This window comes from Leishmania martiniquensis, chromosome 31 (genome assembly GCF_017916325.1).
Source record: "Leishmania martiniquensis isolate LSCM1 chromosome 31, whole genome shotgun sequence".
In the NCBI taxonomy this organism is placed as follows: Eukaryota; Euglenozoa; class Kinetoplastea; order Trypanosomatida; family Trypanosomatidae; genus Leishmania; species Leishmania martiniquensis.
The window spans coordinates 968,255-987,666 of NC_090166.1; the positions used below are offsets into that span (position 1 = coordinate 968,255).

Sequence of the window (19,412 nt, forward strand, 5' to 3'; positions counted from 1 at the left end):
GGTGGCCGATCCATAGAGCAGGTGATGCCCTGTGAACGGGCGACAGGATACGAGCGGCGCTCTATTTTGCCGCTGGGCCCTCCTTTCACTCTATTCATGGGCGCTACAAGCGACATCGACAACACGGACTTCTGTGAACCAGAGGTACTATGCTGCCACTCCGACAATTCGTGTAGGCTGCCTCGCGATAGCGAGCCTTCTCTGGCAGTAGAGGCGTGCACGCGTCCGCGTCTGGGACAATGGGACCTTCACGCAGCTTGCCGAGGCCCGGGCTCGGGGCCCCATCGATGCTGACAGCTGCAAGCAAGATGATCGCCGTTTTGCCTCCCGATGCACCTGCTTGGAGCTGCGAGCCGCTCTCTCTCTCTCTTAGCCATCGAAGCGCGCTTCTGCTGCCTGCGCACGCTCTCTGGTGCCGTCATCTCCATCAAACGGAGCGGTGCACGACGAACGCCATGGCCGAGGCAGGTGAGCATGCGAAGGAGCAACAGAGGAATAATTCACAGGGAAGGAATGACCAGTCTACGTGTGTACCCCCCGGGTCTCCATTCTGCATGCTGCACATCGGTCTTGAGGGCGTTGGTGTGACTGAGCTACCGATGTAAGGGGACTCTGCAGTGCCGGTGGCGGGGCAGCGTTCGCTATCGTCTGCGGAGGATGCGCTGATCGAGAGAGAGGGAGAGGGAGAGGGAGGGGGGAGGGGAGGAGAGGCGATTCGAGGAAGCGGCGATACCCCAAAGTACGAGAAAGGCGACGCGGTGGAGGCGTGGACGGGCGAGCACCGAAGCCGAGACGAGCGCCATCAAGGTCGACTGCGACGCTACCCGGATGCCACTTTTCACCCGAGGTGATGCGTGGAGGAGCTTCGAAGGCGTATGATGTCTTGGCAGGCCCGGCGCAAGCGAGATGCTGGGGGTATTCAGGCTGAACGTTTCTACGGAGCGGCTGAAGTAACAGGAGCCATAGACTTTTAAGCCTCCCCTCTCCAATAAGTTTGGCCACAGTGCTATGCCAAGAACCGATAGAAACCGGTGCGATTCACTCCGACAGCGCTGCAGCTCTCTCCCAACGAAGGAGTGAAGAAAGAAAAAAAAAGCTGTGGCAGCACGAGTGGCAGTCTCATCTGCTGCTTCGCATTCATGAGTGGGCTGCGACTGTCCATCATCATTTGGCTGGCAATGCGCCACATCCATCAAGCGAGCGAGCGAGAATAAAAAGAGGGCGAAGAGAGTCTCTGATGTCCTTGGACAGCATCGCCGGCATCCCCGGTCACATCTGACGCGTATATCTCAACTCACGCACTTACACACACATACACACACACAAATAATATTCCCGTCATGCATGTGAGCGCCCAAGAGGAAAAGAGAGAGAGGAGGGGAGGTTACAGCAGTGCACGTGCCCTCCTTCCGACGCGAGACGCACACGCGCACACAAAAATAATAAAAAAGCGATAGGGGCTGCGATAAACGCGTGCAAACGCTCACAGAAAAAAAGACACGTGTGAGGCGCACACAACATCAAAGAAGCGCTGCGGGCGTGGGAGTGGGGAGGTAGAGGCTGGCGTACAGCAACAATGGACAAGATGCCGACAGCACACTCTTCATGTTAGGAAAAGACGGAATCTCCTTCAGCTGCCTGCAACGTCGCGAGATCGAGATGCAGAAGAAGGAGCCGTCATAAGCATGGGAAACGCAGACCTGGTGCCGCATGGCAGTGAACACTTGCGTCGCAAAGCAGAACCCGTGAAGTGGGCTGCATCAAGTTTAGACTGCACACATACACCTCTTCTCACACAGAGAGAGAGACAGACACACAGACGCAACAAAGAAGAAACAGCCACACGCTGGGTGCAGAGACAAAATGACCGAGCGGCCAAGATCGGAGCTCATGTCGGTACACGATGACAGCTGTCGTCGCCATCAATAGTAATATTCTTCTCGACTGGCTTGCTGCTGTGCTGAAGTATCGGAGGAGGAGGGGGAATAGACAAGGAAAGGGGAAGGTGGTGGTGGACGTTTTAAAAAGGGCCGTTGCTGCACTGGGGTGAGCAGTGGTGAGGACTCGCTGGTCGCAGCTTCTGTAAGAAAAAGAGCGCGCGCGTGCGCTCGTGTGCGCACATGACGAGAGAATTTCGAACAGCAGAGCTGTGGCGAAGGCGAGGGAGAGGGAGGAGGAAGATCTAAGCACTGGTCGAAGATGGGCACATACGACGTAAGGCAGCGTCATTAAAGGGACGCAGACGAAAAAAAAACAGCAACAGCGACAACGGCAAAACACGTGAAGATGAGCCGCAGGAAATGCCCTAAAGATGATGGGGTGCGACACGCACGTCTTTAGAGATGCACCCGCACCAAGAGAGGGGCGAGGGGGGAGGAGTGAGAGAGAGAGAGGCTGATCAGAAGAGCGCTGAGCACTCTTGAAAAGTCGCTACGGTGCGGCCTCGAGGTGCTGTGGGGCTTTGCTCGTCGGGTAGATGTCCGACACTGAGACGTAGACGGCCTCGCCGTAATCGATCGCGTCTAGACTGGTCGATGGGGCACCTCCTTGGTACGCCGGTACTACTATTCCGATGCACGGCTGCCGATCTGCGACGACTGCCACAACTGGCTGCTCGCCGCCGTGGCGCCGATCATGTAGCTCATACGGCGATGCAGTGTGGCCGTCAATGCGTGGGAGCCTGTTGCCGAATGCCGCCGCGTCCACTCCTTCACGGCCTTCTGCGCTGCCGTCCCCTTCGTCATTTCTGTCCATCTTACGGGAGAGGCAGCAGCAGAACGCTATCCCGACAACAATGGAGACGAGGCCAAAGCCACAGGGGAAAAGCACCATATACTGCGGCATGGCAGCGCCTCATTATGCAGCGGCGAGGAGAGGGAGGCGAAGTGTGTCTCTCTTGTGTGTGTGTGTGTGGAGGGGGCGCGAAACCAACAAAGCGAGCGAAGACGGACGCGCAGTCACACAAAAAAAGCTGAGAGGGGGGCGGTGCTGCTGTCTCGACGGCGCCAAGAGGAACGGAGACAGTGGCAGCCGGCACGTGCCTTTGGTGCTCGTAAGTGAAAGAGACCTCTCCTTGTCGGTGGGCGCACCCTCGCTGAGGTCTCACGAGTGCTCTCCGCTGATCGACAGGGAGAGGCTGCAGTGCGGTTACACCCGGTGTCAGTGAGGGAAAGGGAGAAGGGAAATGAAGAGGAGACGCACAGTCATGGAGAGGGGAACATGCGCAAGGTGCTGCGGCAGAGTCATTTGTGCATGAGCGCTGAGGGGAAGGACAGGGGGTGGGGGTGGGGGGCTGCCGGCTTGCCTTTGGCTAGACGACAAGGGAGGGCCACCGCGGAGGCACGCATAGCCGAGTGATGCGCGCAGAGAGGGAGGGGGGAGGAGGGGGAAGAGGGAGCAGACACAGAAGCGGGAGAAGCGTGACGCCCAAATCAGGCCTCGTGCGAGGAAAGGCGAGGAGCAGAGGAAGGGCGGGCAGACAGGAAGGCGCAGGCAGCAGCAACAGTGAAAAACGAAAGAAGACTGCGCGCATCAGGCTTGTAGTCGCCCGCTAGTGCCTCAGACCCACTTCCCATACACACACACACACAATCTATACATAAAAGTGAGGCCGTCCAGCCGAGCATAGGAAAGGGGATGTGACCCATGAAAAAAAAAACAGCCGCATTTCTCTCACACACGCACGCGTACATATGCACCTGCGACGCACCCAAAAAGTCAGTGAAGAGTGTCTGTGTCGCTGAAAGAAAAAAAGAGCGAGAGGCGAATAGAGGCGAGGAGGACTCCTCGATGGGACACTGCGGTGCCGCTCACGTCCGTCTCTCTCGCTCTCTTTCTCTGTCTGTCTGCAATGGGGGCGTTGAGCCGCCGTGCTCCGTTCAAGGCGGTTCGGCAGAGGGGAGGGGAGATGAGGCGAAAGAAGAGAGGCAAAGCCAAGAGCGAAACAAATACACACAGAGAGGTGCAGACACAGCGACAGATGCGGGGCACTACAGCAGGTACATGCGCACGGAGACGTAAGAGCACCCACGGGCTGCCGCAGGTGAGGAGGAGCCGGGGCAGAGCGCGAACGAGAACAAAAACAGAAAGCAATGGAGAAAAAAGTGTTGGGGCGGGCAGAAAACTTCCACAGCGTCCGCGCAGTCCACGACAGGGCGTAGGCGGCGATGAGAGGCGCCCTGTGGCGGAGCAGCACTCGCCGCCCTGCACCATCCTTGGCGACCTTTCGTCGGCGTCGCAGCGACGGCTCAGCCTATTTTCGTCTTGAACAAAGGCCGGCGGTACCGCCGTAATGAGCATATGCCGGCGTGCCTGGTGACAGTGGCGCAATACTTCGTTGTGCCTTTCGAGCGTTCGACCGTAGGGGGAGGGGAGAGAGAGGGCGTACCATATGGGCAGCGTGACACTAGCTCCTCTGACTTCGCAGCACACCCCGCGTACCTCCAAAGAAAAGGGGTCGACCACACTGCTGCACCCTTCGCAGTCTGCGCAAATTCTCTTTCGCCACTTGACCTGCTATTGCCCTTTGGCATGTATTCGCCACCACCGCCGCGGCCGCTCGCATGCTCACACCTTGCACGCCACGAGGGCTGTGAGAAGGCAGTAAGACAATCCGCTGGCGCCCTCTTCTCCAGTTGCTCCCCTGGTTGAAGCGCATGAAGCGCTTTCCAGCTGCGGAAGCGAGTGCGCACCCTCGCCTTCGCGAGTCGGCGATCGTCTTTCGTTCGTGCTCTATGTGATCGGCGTAGGAGGGACCTCTGCCTTTCCAGCGCCCGATGGCGCACACGCTACTGAGCCGACGTCTCTCCTACTCGTGCGCGAGGCGGAAGAAAGCCATCGCCTGAGAGAGAGAGCGAGCGTTACGCCGCCGTCTCGAGAAGGCCAGAGGTTGTGCAGATCACTTCGATGGCGAGGAGGGCACGAGAGCCGGGCCCGTGTGCCCTTGAGTTGCGCGTTGGCAGAATGCCCTACACCATGCGTGGGTGTTGCGCGCTGCGCACTCGAGCGCGCTCACGCTCCATCGATGGCGGAGGTATGCCTTTCGTCTCGCTCTCGATGCGACGGAGCCCAAAGGAGAAGACGCGCTCGCGTTTTGTGTCTCACTGCCGGCGAGGGAGAGACCGCTCCCTTCCCATCCCTCCGTTGCAGAGTAGAGGAGGGGACAGCAGGAAGCTGAAGAAGACAGGAGAGACACTCATGCGAGGCAGAGCACACATAGCTGCACGATGGGAGTGACACACACACACACATAAGCCAACGCGAAAGAACAATGCCAGGAGGCATCAGTGGTACAGCAGCCTCAGCGTACCCGCGTGTTTGCAGTGCAGTATGCGCGTGCGCGGGTGAGAAATGGACAGCGCCGCAAGTCCGTGCGTGAACGACACGGCGCACACCGTGCCGACGAAATGCGTCTCGCCTTTGAACGATGGAGATTGCATTGGCCCACCAAATACTTGCGGAGTGGTGCTAAACGTTAGCGGAAAGGGGCTTCGACTGGCCGTGTGAAAAGTATAGGGCGTGGAAAGCGGGGGCCAAACATCTTCCGGGCTCATACAGCATGCTGTGTGGAGTTGCCGGCGGTCATCTTGGCTCCGCCGTCGCCACCCACGCTTTCTTCCCTGCACTCTGTCGCCGATGCCGCGAGCGGGTGGGAGGAGCAGGTGCGCATGGCGTTCTGCGCGGGCGCGTTTCCTCTCCTTCACAGAGTCGTGCAGGGCTACGCCGACGTCGAAGGCGCGCTCAAGGCTGACAGTTCGCTTTGGGGAGATGGCACATGACCGACGCCCCGGGCCCGATGAGAGCGTAAGAGGCAGAGGGCGACGAAGGCAAAGCGGCGCAGAGGCATGGGGAGGCGGAAGGGACCCCCACGCCAAAGAAGACGGCGATGAGAATGCCACTCTCAGCGATGGACGTGAGGGGAAAGGGAGGAGGGAGTGGGGAGGAAGGACGGCATGCGGGAGGAATTTAGAAGGGATTCGCACAGCGGAGCAGGAGCGGGACGCGCGCCGCTACGCAAAGGCGACGCAGAGCTCAACGAGCTGCGGCAGAAGGTGCCGCAGAAAAAAACGAAATCGCGGCCTGTCGCATTGCACGGGTACACACACACACACAGGTACAAAAGGGGTGAGGGTGAAGAGCGAAGAGAGAGCGGTTCCCATAAGCAGTCACGTGCATCTATTGGTCCACAGGTAGGCTTGCGTGTGTGTGTGTGTATGTGTGAAGGGGGGAGGGGAGGAGTAGAGCGAGGGTGAAGGAAGGAAGAGACCGGGAAGACATACGTCGACAGACTACCAAGCAGATCGGGTCTTGCAAGTATGTACGAAGCTGACACAATACAAACAACCGCCCCGCAAAATAAAAAAACGCATCCAATGTGCCCAGCACGAGCAAACTGCAGCTCCGCCTCGGCCACCAGAGCGGCAGCGCACAGACACAGAGACGAGGAGATGCGAAGGGCCATGCCCCGCTACCGGGTAACGTTTCGGTTCACCGAAGAAAGGCGTTGCGCCCGCTGAGGCAATAGCGAAAGAGGCCGCGCAGAGACGAAGAGGTGTGTCTTCGGCGCCGCCTCTTTTCTAAAGGCGAAGGGGGGGGCAGGGAAGGAAATGCTCACGCGCGGGGGGAGGGAGGGAGAGGTGAAAAGGACCGTCATCTTCGGGGCAGCGGTGCGACAACAAGGAAAAGAGGGGCGAAGTGTGATCACTCTGAGGAAGCGCGCTTGTCTTGTGAGGACTGAGTCCAAGCGAGGGAGCGGTGACGGTGGTGAGCAGAGGGAAGGGAAGAAGGGAGGGGGAGGGGGGAGGACGAGGCGAGCTGAAGCCTTGCGCACGCGCCAAGCCCACGCAAGCTGTGCCCCATCTTCTCTACACGTGCGGCAAATGCAAAACGCTAACATCACTCCCCCTCTCCTCCCTCCCCTCCCCCCGCTAATCAATGAAGGCAGTCAGCCCACACGTAGGGAAGAGCTGCTGAGCGGCTCAGATGAAAGCCACGATACACATATACACACAGGGTTTCCACGGGGGGACTACTGCCTCGATTTACAGCCAACACCGTCTGCTTCACTATCTTCTTTCGAAGGTGTTTCCACGCTGAAAACGGTCTCCGACTCACGGGAGATGTACTGCGCTCTGCCGTACACATTGTCAGCATCTTCGATCCGGACTCGGTTGCCATACGTGTCACAGCAGTAGCCGTCCACCACGGCATGCGTGTCTTGGCTGTGTGGCGAGCAAGGGTCCCTCGCCACGCTATGGCGCCTACGCCACCGCCATGGTTGACGGCGCCTGCTACCCAGCGCATCCTCTGCAGGCCCTCGCGGGACCAGTGAGGCAAAGGATAGCCTCCCACGATCCGCATACTGCAGCGACGCTGCGGAGGCAAGCGGCACGGCACTTTGGATGCTGTAACGCATGAGACCCATGGGCGCTAACGGGTTCGCGTTGATGAGAGCGAGTGGCCGGACGCCATGCGCCATGGGGTCCAAATCGCCGCGTTCACGACTGTGATGGGAGCTCCGCAACGTACCGGCACCACCGACTTGACGCGGAGTCGACGTCGCACCGACATCAAAGCTGCCTGGAGTGCGATCATAGGGGCTGTGGCCATGTTCGCTGTGGCTGGCGGCGTGTGCTCTAAAGCTTCTCTCGCTTCCAGTTGTGCGCGTGCTGGAGCTTCGGTGACTCCTTGGGGAACTGCCACGGTGCTGCCAGCGATCGTACGACCTAGTATCGTGTGCCTCGGGTAGCGGATCGCCTCCGTCATGTTGAGCGCTGTGCTCTGCCTCCGAAGTGGGCGGAGGGTGCGGCGCCGGGGTATGGGCCGCATACGGATTGCCGCCGCTATTCTGCGGCGCCTCCATGCTGGGGCGCTCACGCATGCCGAGCTCCTCTTGCTGCCTCTCCCCATCGGCAGCCATGGGGCGATTTGTACGGGGCCCGGCACTCTCGCCTGCGGGTGTGTGAGGATCATCGTCGCTCACGCGGTTCACGAGAACGGTGGCGGGGATGACCGGTACCGCATCCTCGCCCCACGGCGAGCCGGGCTGAAAGCAGCTGGGCTGGCACATGCTGAGCGCAAAAAGCACCACCAAAGAGAGAAGCCCCACGGAGCAGACGATTACACAGATGAGGAAGATAAGCCTGAAGCCCATCGTTGTGCAGAGGAGGGAGGGAGGGAAAGGGGATCGAGTCCACGTGCCGCACGGCCGATGGGTCTTGGCAGTGCCCCCCGACCCCCCTCACACAAACCCATACACAGACAGACAGACGCTCTCTCTCCCAGGATGAAAGAAAGAGAGCCACGAAAAAGAGTCGAGCACGCACTCCTCCCTATCACGTCGGCGTCGATTGGGCTAAGAGAGATGCGGCGGGCCAGTTTCGGTGAGGAAATACGCAGAGGATGGCGATAGAGAAGAGGGCGCAGAAGACGTGAACCGAGGGTGAATAGTAGCTCCCCCCGACAGCTTGGCGAGGTAGAGGGGAGGGTGGAGGGGCTGCGGTAAAGCAGGTGAGTACGTGCGCTTGCTTGCGCGGGTGTGCTGGTACGCTTGCAGTCACCCCCCCCCAAAGAACGCCCTGGTCGCGCTTGATACGACGAAGGAGCCGTGCCGACCAAGTGCAAGAAAAGTGGGTGGTGGTGGTGGGGTAAAGAACTACACAAGTGAGCGGGGAATGAAAGGGGGTGTAGTTCGTGTGCGTACAGGCTCGAGGGTGGCGACTGTGGTGGCTGTGCCGCACCGATAATGCACTCAGTGGGGGAACACATGCCATGCGAGCCGTCGAAGGCCTTGGATACGCTTGCGTGCCGAGTTGGACAGGCTCTCAGCTCTTCAGGCGCAACTTCGCAGCTGTGAGGTACGCACACCGGAAAACGCTGCTTGAGGGAGGCGTAGTTTCGAGTGATCGTGTGCGAGACAAGAAGAGCGGAGGCGACGTTCACGCGTATGCACATGGCCATATTATCCATGCTCCTGCAACGTGCCCCACGTACTTACGTGCTGCTATGGGATGCAGTTACTGCCGGCCTTTTTACCCGTTTCCTACCGCAGCGACAACAGGAATAACAGAGAGTGAGAGGAGGGCCGTGAAGGGCGAGACGCAAGAGGGGAGGGAAGGGGGCAGCGGCAGAGCCGATGAAAGGTACCACGCACCATAGAGAGAGAGAGCGAGAGGCGGAGGCAGACAATGGGGGCACACGCAGAAATGCGTGCGCAAACAGAAAAAAGGGGAGACCGGATGGGGAAAAAAGACCAGGAGAAGTACACACCCTCCCTCACTCCCCCAACCCGAAGCACAGACGTCGGCATCCACACATATTTCGCAAAACAAGAAAATCAAAGCGACGGCCAAAAAAAGAGAGCAAACATTATGCAGCAACGAACGTTCGCACCCGCGCAGACGAAGCCTACCACCGCAGCGGTGCTTCAGGACCACCGCCGCCTCTCCCCCGTACACCTCCTCCTCTCCCCCCTCACAACAAGCAAGCCGACACGTACGTGAAAGCGGCCGCGCGTGGGCGTTCTAGACTGCACACGGATGCACCCCTGTCATTCCAAGGCCTGTCGGACACGGAGGCAGCTGCTCCTGTCTGCAAGCCTGCGGAGAGCCCACAGGAAGAGGGGCAGGCCAGCGAGTAGGAGGGGACGAACAGGCGTCCAGTGAAAGCGACGATAGCCACAACTCGAAAGAGGTACCGCGGCAACGCCCACAGGGCCATGAAGGAGATCACACGCGCATATACATCGCTGCCGAAAGCTATGCACTCAGTCCAAGTCTTTTACTCTCTTAACCACACCGCCGTCTCCCGGGGCGTTTGCAGAAGGCTTCTACCGAGGATGCAGCGGGGGCTGCGTCTGATACTGCGGAGGGGGAGGGTCGGATCTAGATGTCCGCGAGGAAGCGTCCGCGGCGCGCGGCACGTAGTCTGCCTCGCCGTACGGCGACACCGCCTCGGAACGGCTTGCTGTTCCAGTATTCACCGCTGCCGCGCCATCGCAGGCTCCATTTTGGGGACCAGTGGCTTCCGACACTCGTGCTTCAGGGAAGTACTGCGCATAGTTCACGCTGCCGGCTTGTGTCCCAGGCGGGGCGGCGAAGAGTACTGTCGCAGAGACGGGCTGGCGCGTGTCGCGCGGTGGGTAACCCTCGGCGTAGTTCGCGTTTGCCGGTCCGGGGGGAAGGGTATCGGCGTAGTAACCAATGCCGCCTTGCGGGTACTGCTGGTAATAGATGTCATGGTAGCGGCCCCCTGCCGGGCGGGGCGGCTCTCCAAAAGCGGCGGCGGCGCCTCCAGCGTTTTGGGTGCCGACTCTCTCAGCTGCGTAGTAGCCGCCATGATTCAGTCCCGCCGCCTGCAGGCGTTGCCGTCGCCGCACGTTGCACCCAATGCAGCAAGAGATGCACAAGAGCGCTGAGGCCACCCCGAACAGCACGAGAAGAAAGTACTCCCGCATCGCCCACAACAGCAGCTATGCGGGCACCTTCTGAGTGGCGCCTTGGCAGACAGCGATCCGACGCCGACGCCGATGCCGTGGGTGAGGGTGCGAGTGAGAGAAGGGGGGATGAAGAATGCGGGTGTGCACAGGGCGTGAGGCAGCCGCAGAAGTTACGACGGAAGCGAGCGACACGTAGAAGGCAGCAGCTGAAGAGCGCACCAGCGATGGGGTGCTGCGCACCAGCGTAGATGGAAAGAAAAAAGGGCGGGCGGGCTGTATGAGGGCAGCCAATACCGCCAGAGAACTTGTCGCGTTCCTGCGGTGCGACTCGGCAGACAAATGGAGGGGAAGTGCGAGAGGTGAAGTGAGAGGGTTGGCCAGAGACGACATTGCGCACCGCAAAGGCGACGCGCCGCACACACGATGGCGCACATCCGCAGAGATGGGACGGGAGCCGGCGCATCACTCGTTTTGGCAGCCAATGCACCTGGCACAACTGCTTCGCAGGCGTGGGCGGCCATCCCCGGTCGCGAGCTCAGCGCGCTTGCACAACGAGTCAGTGAGGCATGCGGGCTCCCCTGTGAGGAGGGGGATGCCCTTTCCGTGCTTCTTCTCGTCCTCTTCAACGACTGGCCGTCACCAACGCGCGCTGTCAAAGGTGCCGATGATTCAACTGCTGCGCAGCGACGAGACAGCCAGAGGCGAAACGGCGAGCCGTCGTGCCCAGCTGTGCAGGAGCGAGAAAGAGGTAGAAGAAAGGTGCACCGTTGCCAGGAAATGGCAGGGGAAATGAGGAGGGAGCGAGTGGAGCGGACCGTAGTGGCATTCAGTGCATGCGAGGCGTGGAAGAGGGGGTTAGGAGAGAGGGGATCGACTAAGGTCACTGCAGGTGGCGGGAAATCAAGTGAGACGCAAGCACCCAAACAACATGAGGGGGGCGAAACGCGTTAGTAAGCGAGGATGCGGAGGCGGTCGCCATGCACACTCGTCGCCGGCTCGATGCTGGTGACCTCTCTGCTAGCCAAGTACACTACGGAACGGAAATCGGCACCGGCACTGAGCAGTCTCGAGATGCCACGCTCAAAGAAGTGCTCGCGTCTCTGGGAAGCCCTAGGCAAAGAGAGAAGCACTTCCTGAATCGCTGCCCATTCCTTTCTCAGGTTCCAGCTCGTTCGGGTAAACGTGTTTTTGGCAGCGCCGTGCCGCACCTAGCACCCGCTTTGCCGCCCGTGTCCTGTGCGTCTCGGCTATCCTGCCGCTTTCACACCTCACCCTCCTCAGCGCCATCGCGAGTAGTGACGCTAATTCGCGACTCTCCTTCAGGTAGCGGGGAGCCGGCACAAACGTATTAGCAGCAGCTTCAGCAGCTTGTAGATGGAGATCGCATACTCGAGGACGGTGTCTGCCGTACCTCTTTCGACGCGAGAAGCGTGATGGGCGGCACCGCCCTACGAGGACTACGCAGCGGCGCTGCCTCCGGAATTCGGATGAGATGCCCCTTGCCTCCGCTTTCGCTGCCCTGCCCAGAGAAGGCTTCGTGCTCGTGCACGGAGCCCCCGCCCCGGGTGCTAAAGGCTGCGGCTCGAGGGCCCATCATGGTCGCCATCACGCCCCCCTCCCATTCCGTAGTAGGGCCCTCTCTTTGCTGACCTGCTATGGCGCTGGTAGCAGGCGCGATGGGAACAAAAATGAAGCCTGATGGCCTCTACGGCAAGAGAGCAGCGAAACAGTATCGGGGCGTCTGAAGAGTCTATATCCGATACCCGGTGGCGTGAGCCCAGGGGGGGGCTCAGCGTGCGGTAGCCCTCGCTGTGGCCTGATCGGATGAAGGCGGTAGTGGCACAGAAGTGGCAGAGCGGGCCGTTTGGCCCGTCCATGTGCAAGCAGAAACGTCACTCGGAATGGCCCACTATGATGACCGAGGGCGACGGAGGCGAGGCGGGGATGCGCTTTGTGGTTGGCCAATGGAGTGGCAGTGCGCAGTGGGGTCAATTCGACACAGGCGCTCGTGCATGCTGGCCCGGCAGAGCGATAGGGAAGATGGCAGTGTCACTAGCGAGCGAGAGTGGCTAGCAGCGGACCGGTTTAGGGAGAGGTGTCGAATGGCATACGTGCGGCTGCGGCAGTATTCACTCCGTGCGCATGCGCGAGAAAGGTGCGCGCTGTGCCGATTGAGGCTTGCCGAGCCGGAAAAAAAAGCAGGCGGGAGAGAGGAAGGGGGGAAAGGATTGATTGTAAGTGTAACGCCGACTGACTTGGCTCGAGTTTGGCAGGCAGGCCATCAACGCCCACCCGCACGCGCTGTGTGCGGCGTAATCACGGCGAGTAGGCGCCCGCCAACCAGCATTTGGGTAGTGTTCCGGGCACTATGCCGACACTTGGGCATGCAGGGTGTGTGCGGCGAGCAGTACGCGAGCCGCTCTCTGGGGGCGACACAACGTCATAGTGTTCATCCTCGAGGCCGAATACCCGTGCGGACACGGGCAGGTGACTCGGTGGAGGGTAAAAAAGCGATGCGGCCGAGCAACGAAGGCAGAAAAAAAGTGACAAATGAGGCGGCCTCGGGTCCCTTTGCGTGAACGCCGCGACGAGCGTGATGGGATGTGAAGGGCTCAGGGAGGGCTGACGAGAGAGGGGAGAGAGCAGGCGCATGCGTGTACGTGTAAAGGGGGGCCCGTGGGTAGGCGGCGACGGGTGATGGCGAAAGAGGAAAGCAAGCACTGAGAAAGGGATCGCACAATGGTGCCCTTTCATGGGCGAACAGCAATGCGACGGCACATACACATACAGGGAGAGAGAGCAGAGAGAGACGCACACACACACACAGAAATCAAGAGGCACCGTGGCGATGGACATCCATCGCGACAGTGCTGGGTGAGCAGCAGGGGAGCTCAGCGACGCTGCAGAAGGGATAAGCAGAGCAAAGAGAAACAAAGCTGACATAGACGCCGGTTACCTGTGCGTCTGTGCTTGTGTGTGGGATTGCCGTCGTGGCAGGCGAAGGTGGTGGTGCCAGCGGCACGACCACAAGAGCACCTGTACGGCATGCATGCACCGCAATACCCACGAAGAGAGCGATTATGGAGAATCAGCCGCACGCTTGCGCAGTGCGTCGTTCACCCTCCAGAACAGCCGAGAGCGCACAGAGAGAGAGAGAAAGACGAGCGGTTTCATATCTGAAGACGTAAGTGAATGACCACTGCCTAGGAGGAGGTGAAGGGGCAAAGGGGGGTGCAGGCCTGCGACGCTCTTGTGAGACAGAGCGGCTTCATCGAGCCGCGGCGGGTGGGGCGGGCCGTGGGCCAGGGGTGATGCTCGAAACCGGAGACGAGTCGAAGGGGGCAGCGGGTGGCCGACGGAACCATTTTCCTGACCACAGCGAAAGAGGAAGTACGTTCGACGTGTTGCGCAACAGCAGCCAAACGTCGTGTTGTCTACGTTACCTGGCACAAGCGCTCACAGTGCCGCAGCCGCAGCACCACGGACGACGCTACCGGCCTGATCTGGCATGCTCGAGATCATCGTGAGAGGGGACGGTTCTGCCGTGGTAGCCCCTTCTACTGCCATCGTTGGGTTGCCACTCTCCTGCAGGGCGGCTGTAGTACATTGCCGACCCGTAATCGAGCCGCTCAGACTTCTCCCTCCCACCCCGGAGCTGCTGCTCGCCCTCGTCTTTCTCTTCGTCGGACGTCACAACGCGGCCCACGCACGCACGCGCCTCATCGGAGCCTCGCCGCAGCGCAAGCGGATTGAAGGCATGCGGATCGGCATTTAAGGAGCCTACTTGAATCCACCTGTCGCCCCCTCGCGAGCGAATGTGGTACGTGACGGGAACCGCAGAGTTCTGAGGAACAACAGCCGGGGAGGCCTGCGCCAGTCGCCGCAGTGATGTCTCCTCTTCGCTGGATCCACGTCCAGTCGCTGGAGCTGCGGAGTAGTGCATCGGAATGCCCTCCACGACGTGAACCGTAGGCGGTCTTCGGATATCGCCGTCGTCACCACGGTCATCAGTAGCGTAAGACAGGGCCCTTCTTTCCACGGCTTTCCGTCTGCGGTATATGTCGACGCTGCAGATGACCGCCAGCGCACTCAGCAGAAAGATAGCACTAATGCTGAATAAAGCAGCAGTGCTGATCATATCCGCGGTGTCACGGATACCTCGCGCGAATGCTGTCGCCTCAGATGACTGCGCCGCCGAGGCCGGATCGCTGCTTTTAATGAGGGGGGGCTGTCTGGCTGAAGCACTCGAGCAGGCGCTGGGGATGGTGTAAGCGCAGGAAAACAAAATGTGGCAAAACTTTATGCACCCCACAAAAGCGGCATACGCGAGAGCGAGCGAGAGGGGAGAGGGAAAAGAGAGCCACCGCCGCCACGGCGGACATGCGACTCGCCAGCTTCTTCTGTGGCAGGAGCAGTCCTCGCAAGCAGCGAGGTATGCGGGGCAACAATTTCACTTTTTTCTGATTCGCTGCGCCTGCCCACGTGTGAAAGGCGCTCGCTCAAAGATAAACGGCGTCGGTGCGACGCTGCACTGGCTGTATCCGGCAGGATGGCGCTCACGGGAAAAAAAAGACCTCCTCGGCAGGGTGGCGCTCGGACGGGCCCTGAAGCGTTGGGGAGAGAGGAGGAAGAGGAGAAAGGGGAGGAGGAGAGGTGGAGTGAGGGCTCCTATCCGGTGTTGCTCTTCAAGAGAGCCGCTTAATGTGCGCCTGTTGCGTATGCCTCTCGGAGTGAGAAGTGCCGCGAAGGCAGGAAGCACAGGGAAGGCACTGGGGACGATGGCGGCCACAGTTCGTGATCCTACTCGCCGTGCGTCGACGCGTTCGTGGGTTTCCACCTATGCAAGTTTGCCTTGATAGCTTGCCAGGCAGGGGGAATGCACAAAGAGACCGCCCGCGCAGCACTTGAGGCGAGACGCGCAGGCAGATAGATGGGTAGAGCGAGGGGACAGGAAGGAGGAAGGGCAGCGATTCGATGGGTTACCTGCAACATCCAAAGGCCAAGAAAAATACGAGGAGCCGATGAAGAGGAGAGAGTGGAGAGAGAGGTTCCTTGCTTGGGCAAGCGGGCGACACGGCAGGCGTGAGGTGAGACCAGCGAGCGCGCCGTACGGTAGAAACCCCCCGAGGTAGGGGGCACAGACAGCACCGTTCAGCACCTCGTCAAGAGACTGGGTACTGCCGCGCGCGTCTCTCCCCCCTCTCTCTCACTTTTTCTTCAGCGCCGCTCAACACCTGTAAGAGAAGTCTCTCAGGCGGCTGAGATACCTTTGCTGTCGCATCGACGCGCTCGCGTGCGACCTCCCACGACGAGGCGCCACGAGACCCTAGCTGTTCGCTGTTCGTGCATGATGGGCCGCTATAAGGCACCGCGAATTCGCCTTCGGCAGCCGCCACATCACCGGCCGAACGTGATGCGAGCGTCTGTGCTTCGCTCCCGATAGGGAAAAGGGAGATGGCACGAGCCTACGACGAGCTCACACTCCCAGAGACACAACACAAGAGGAAATGAGAGGCCGAGGAGAATGTCGGGAGGGAGAGGGGGAGTGGGGGGTGGGGGGCACGCAGCAGCTGAGGGAGCAGAAATGCCATGGGAGGCACCGACGCGATGCAAAGGACGGTGCACGTGAGAACCAAAAGGGGTGGGATGGGGGAAACGCGACGTTGTCACTGCCTCGATATCTGACGATACCTCACTTCCCCCGGCGGCGGCCGTCGTGAGCGCAGGAACCGGTCCGCGGACACAGCGACCAGTCGGCATGGGCATCCTCACAGGTGGAAAGAGAAGACTCTCTGTCTTCCCTTCCCCCTTAGCGGCGCGTAAGCGGGTGTGGAGAGAGGGGAGGGAGGGCGAGAGGATGGGCAAAGGCCGGCGGAGGGAAGGGCAGCGGGGGGGAGTCGAATGGGGGCGCGCGAAATGGACAGAGAGAGAGAGACTGCACAACAAAAATGGGTGAGAGCGGCGGCGCCACACAGCGGAGAGAGCACAGTAAGAGCAGAGAGCCCCATTCGTGCGCTGCCACTCTATGTGTGACGGCCATGCGACTCTCCGCTGCAGACTTCATCCATAACTTTTTCACATGCAGCGTCTCGTCTTCGGAGCGGCCATGTAGTGTTTTTTCTTTCTTCAGTGGGTCCGCCTGCCGCCACACAGCACGCGAGCTCGTCTCCACTCTGCCTAGATGGTCACAGGCTCCCATCGGCGCAGTGTGCGATGCCGCCGAAGGCGTGCCTCACAGCAGTGCGCCGACTCAGCGGCCGGTGCACGACCCCGGGCCTCAGACCCTTCCCGACCCCCTTCGCCTCACAGCCGCTCCCATTTAATGCGAGTCGCTGAGCGGTGCATCCGCTGGCACCCGTTCGGGCTGCACCGGCACTTTGCAGACCACATGGCCGGCGCACACACATTGGCTGCTGCGGTCGCTCCGGTGCCGCGCCACCTAGAGCCTGACCACCGGCATCTGCTGCGATGCGCCGCGCTGACCTCCTCCACGCAGCAGGCGCGTGACCACGCTCATCGGCAGGGGCGGCTCGGCCGCTGGCAAGGGTAGGGAGGGGGGCAAGGGAGTGGCTCGCCTCTACCCCACCACAGAGGCACAGATAGACGCAGAGAGAGAGAGAGCGCGGGCGAGGCCGCCCGACGCCCTGAGGTGCTTCCCTCACTTGTGCCACTTGGGGCTAAAGAAGGACGGAGGAGGTGCAGAAATCAGAAAAACATCGGATGCGAAAGGGCAGCGAATGGGCAGAGAGGGAGAGAGGAAGGCGTGTGGGGTGAGAGGAGAGCCGGGGATCGTCAAGGGCGCCGCAGCGGCGAACAAGGAGCCGGCCGCGTACCGGCAGTCGCCTCGATGCCTTCAAAAAGGCTTCTGAGGCGGCGAGTACGGTCCGCTCTGCACAACGGGTCTGGCATGTGATGCGGGAGGGCTCGTGCAACGGCTCATTCCGGTAGAAGCCGCCGATAGCCATTCACTACGCAGCCTCTTCAGTCAGACAGAGCTTGTGTGTGCTCTTTTTTTTTGGTGGTGCTGTGAAGTGCAATCAGATACACGAGCAAACATATGAAATGAAGTCGAACTTGTCGAAGGTGCGCGTCCCGCAGATACGCTGTCGACTCCAGCAGAGAGCGGAAGGGGTGAGCAACAGCAACAGAATGTTTCTCTCTCTCTATATATTAATGTGGCGAGAGAGGAGATGGTAAAGGGGGAGGGAGGGGAGATAGCAGGCGAGAGGATTCTCACAAGGCGCGCGCGCGTGTGTGTGTGCGTGTGTGTGGAGTGTGCGGAGGGGGGCGGGAGGCTGAGAACAGCGAAGGCGGTGCCATGCGCGTGAGCAGTGGTTCAATGGCCACACGCAAAAAGGGGTGTGGACACGATGACGCCCCACTAAAGAAAAACAAGAACGGACAACCGCGCAGAGGAGATTCTCTCACTTCACTCGCTCGCAGGCACAAACATGAGCAAATAAAGACGAAACGCCATATGAAATGGGCCTCACCGCCACACCGAACGATTAGAGGGAGAGAGAGGCAATGGTCGAAGAGTGAGGTAGACGTATTCCATTGCAGACACACACACACACACAGATACAGCAGCAGCAGCAGCAGCGATTCGTGTGAGTGAGAAGCCACATCAGGTGCTCGGAGTGAGGTGGGGTGGGGCCGGGGAGGAAAAGCGCGAGGGAGGGAGTGAGCGGTACCAAATGGCGGAGCCCGGGCAAAAGTGAGCCGGGCGCTCGGCGGCGAAACATTTCGCTGGAAAAAAGGGACGGATACACCGCCCCGCCCTGCCCTCTGCTGCGAAGCAAAAAGGGTGGCGCCGCTTGCCGCAGTTGTGAGGAGTGAAGAGGAGCACCGGGCGCATCGCCCAACGTTAAGCCGACACACATATAAGCAGCGCCGCTCCTCAGGGGCACCTCGACGTGCAGTGGCAGAGAAGAACAACAACGGGAGCAGCGAAAGGAAAAAACTGAAGAATGCGGACCAACAGAGCGGGGTCATCGGAAGGCATCAGTGTTGGCTGCTGTGAGTGAGGCATCGTTGAGAGTGTCTTGGTGGGACGACGAGAGGTTCCACCAAGGTGGCATGGGTTTCAACACCGCCTATGTTCTTCACTGGGCTTCCCATGCTCCGTATTCTCTGTTTGCGGCCCATTCGGCTGAGCGTAATAGTATGCTGTGCCATACACGATCGCTGAGTCTGTGGCGCTTCCTGGCTCTTGCCGCTGCTCCATCACCACCCCCGGATACAGCGGAGGCTGCTGCTGAGGGGGAGGCCAGACGATGGCGTTCACCGCCCCTTCGGGAATATGCGGTGAAGCATCAACCGGGCCGGCCACCGCGACGGGTGCTTCTTGAAATGTGACGACTGTACCGCGTGCGACTGGCGGCGCCCCGACGTAGGGGCCATAGGGCGAGAGTGGCCCACCGTACGGAACCCCTCTCGTCTGCACAACCTGTGCAGTTGCCTGGCGCCGCTCTCGACGCTCAGCTCGCTTGCGCCGGGAGTAATAGAAGATAATGTAAAGGATGATCCCGAGCACCCACACAGAGCCGAGAACGATGGCGAAGATAGCACGAGGGGGTAGCCCGGCTCTGGGGCGCTCCGAGGACATAGCCGTCTGTGCAAAGAGTGGGCGAATGGAATTTGCAATGAGTGCAAGTGCGCATGAAGGCGCGCGAGCACCACGATAAGGAGCTGCGGGGGGGGATGCACTTCCTTTAGAGGCGCTGCTTGACGCGCCCCGGGAGACTCGTGGGACGCGAACGAGGATAGAAAAAAGGGAGAGCAGGCCCTGCGGCAGAGCACGCCATAAATCTGTGATGTGGAGAGGCACGGGCGTAGAAGAATGTGGTGAAGGGTAGAACAGCCGCGTGCACGCAGAGCAGAGCATGGCGGTGAGGGCCCTGTCATTAGCAAGCACCAGGTGGCACCTCCCGGCAGCGAGGTCTTTTCACACGAGCATATCTTGGGCGCGTGGGCC

The 19,412-nt window shown here is 60.3% G+C and overlaps 4 protein-coding genes across 4 annotated transcripts; all 4 read right to left on the reverse strand.

Moving 5' to 3' along the window:
* Positions 1–2,430: 2,430 nt before the first annotated feature.
* On the reverse strand, positions 2,431–2,844 carry LSCM1_01488 (uncharacterized protein; the record flags this gene model as incomplete). Its single annotated transcript, XM_067319098.1, has 1 exon — positions 2,431–2,844. One exon carries the CDS (start codon positions 2,842–2,844, stop codon positions 2,431–2,433), a length of 414 nt encoding a protein of 137 aa, XP_067176377.1.
* Positions 2,845–7,027: 4,183 nt separating this feature from the next.
* Positions 7,028–8,152, reverse strand: LSCM1_01489 (uncharacterized protein; the record flags this gene model as incomplete). Its single annotated transcript, XM_067319099.1, has 1 exon — positions 7,028–8,152. One exon carries the CDS (start codon positions 8,150–8,152, stop codon positions 7,028–7,030), a length of 1,125 nt encoding a protein of 374 aa, XP_067176378.1.
* Positions 8,153–9,826: 1,674 nt separating this feature from the next.
* Positions 9,827–10,453, reverse strand: LSCM1_01490 (uncharacterized protein; the record flags this gene model as incomplete). Its single annotated transcript, XM_067319100.1, has 1 exon — positions 9,827–10,453. The coding sequence occupies one exon, from the start codon at positions 10,451–10,453 to the stop codon at positions 9,827–9,829; it is 627 nt and encodes a 208-aa protein (XP_067176379.1).
* An 8,068-nt stretch (positions 10,454–18,521) lies between these two features.
* On the reverse strand, positions 18,522–19,043 carry LSCM1_01492 (uncharacterized protein; the record flags this gene model as incomplete). Its single annotated transcript, XM_067319101.1, has 1 exon — positions 18,522–19,043. One exon carries the CDS (start codon positions 19,041–19,043, stop codon positions 18,522–18,524), a length of 522 nt encoding a protein of 173 aa, XP_067176380.1.
* Positions 19,044–19,412: the final 369 nt, after the last annotated feature.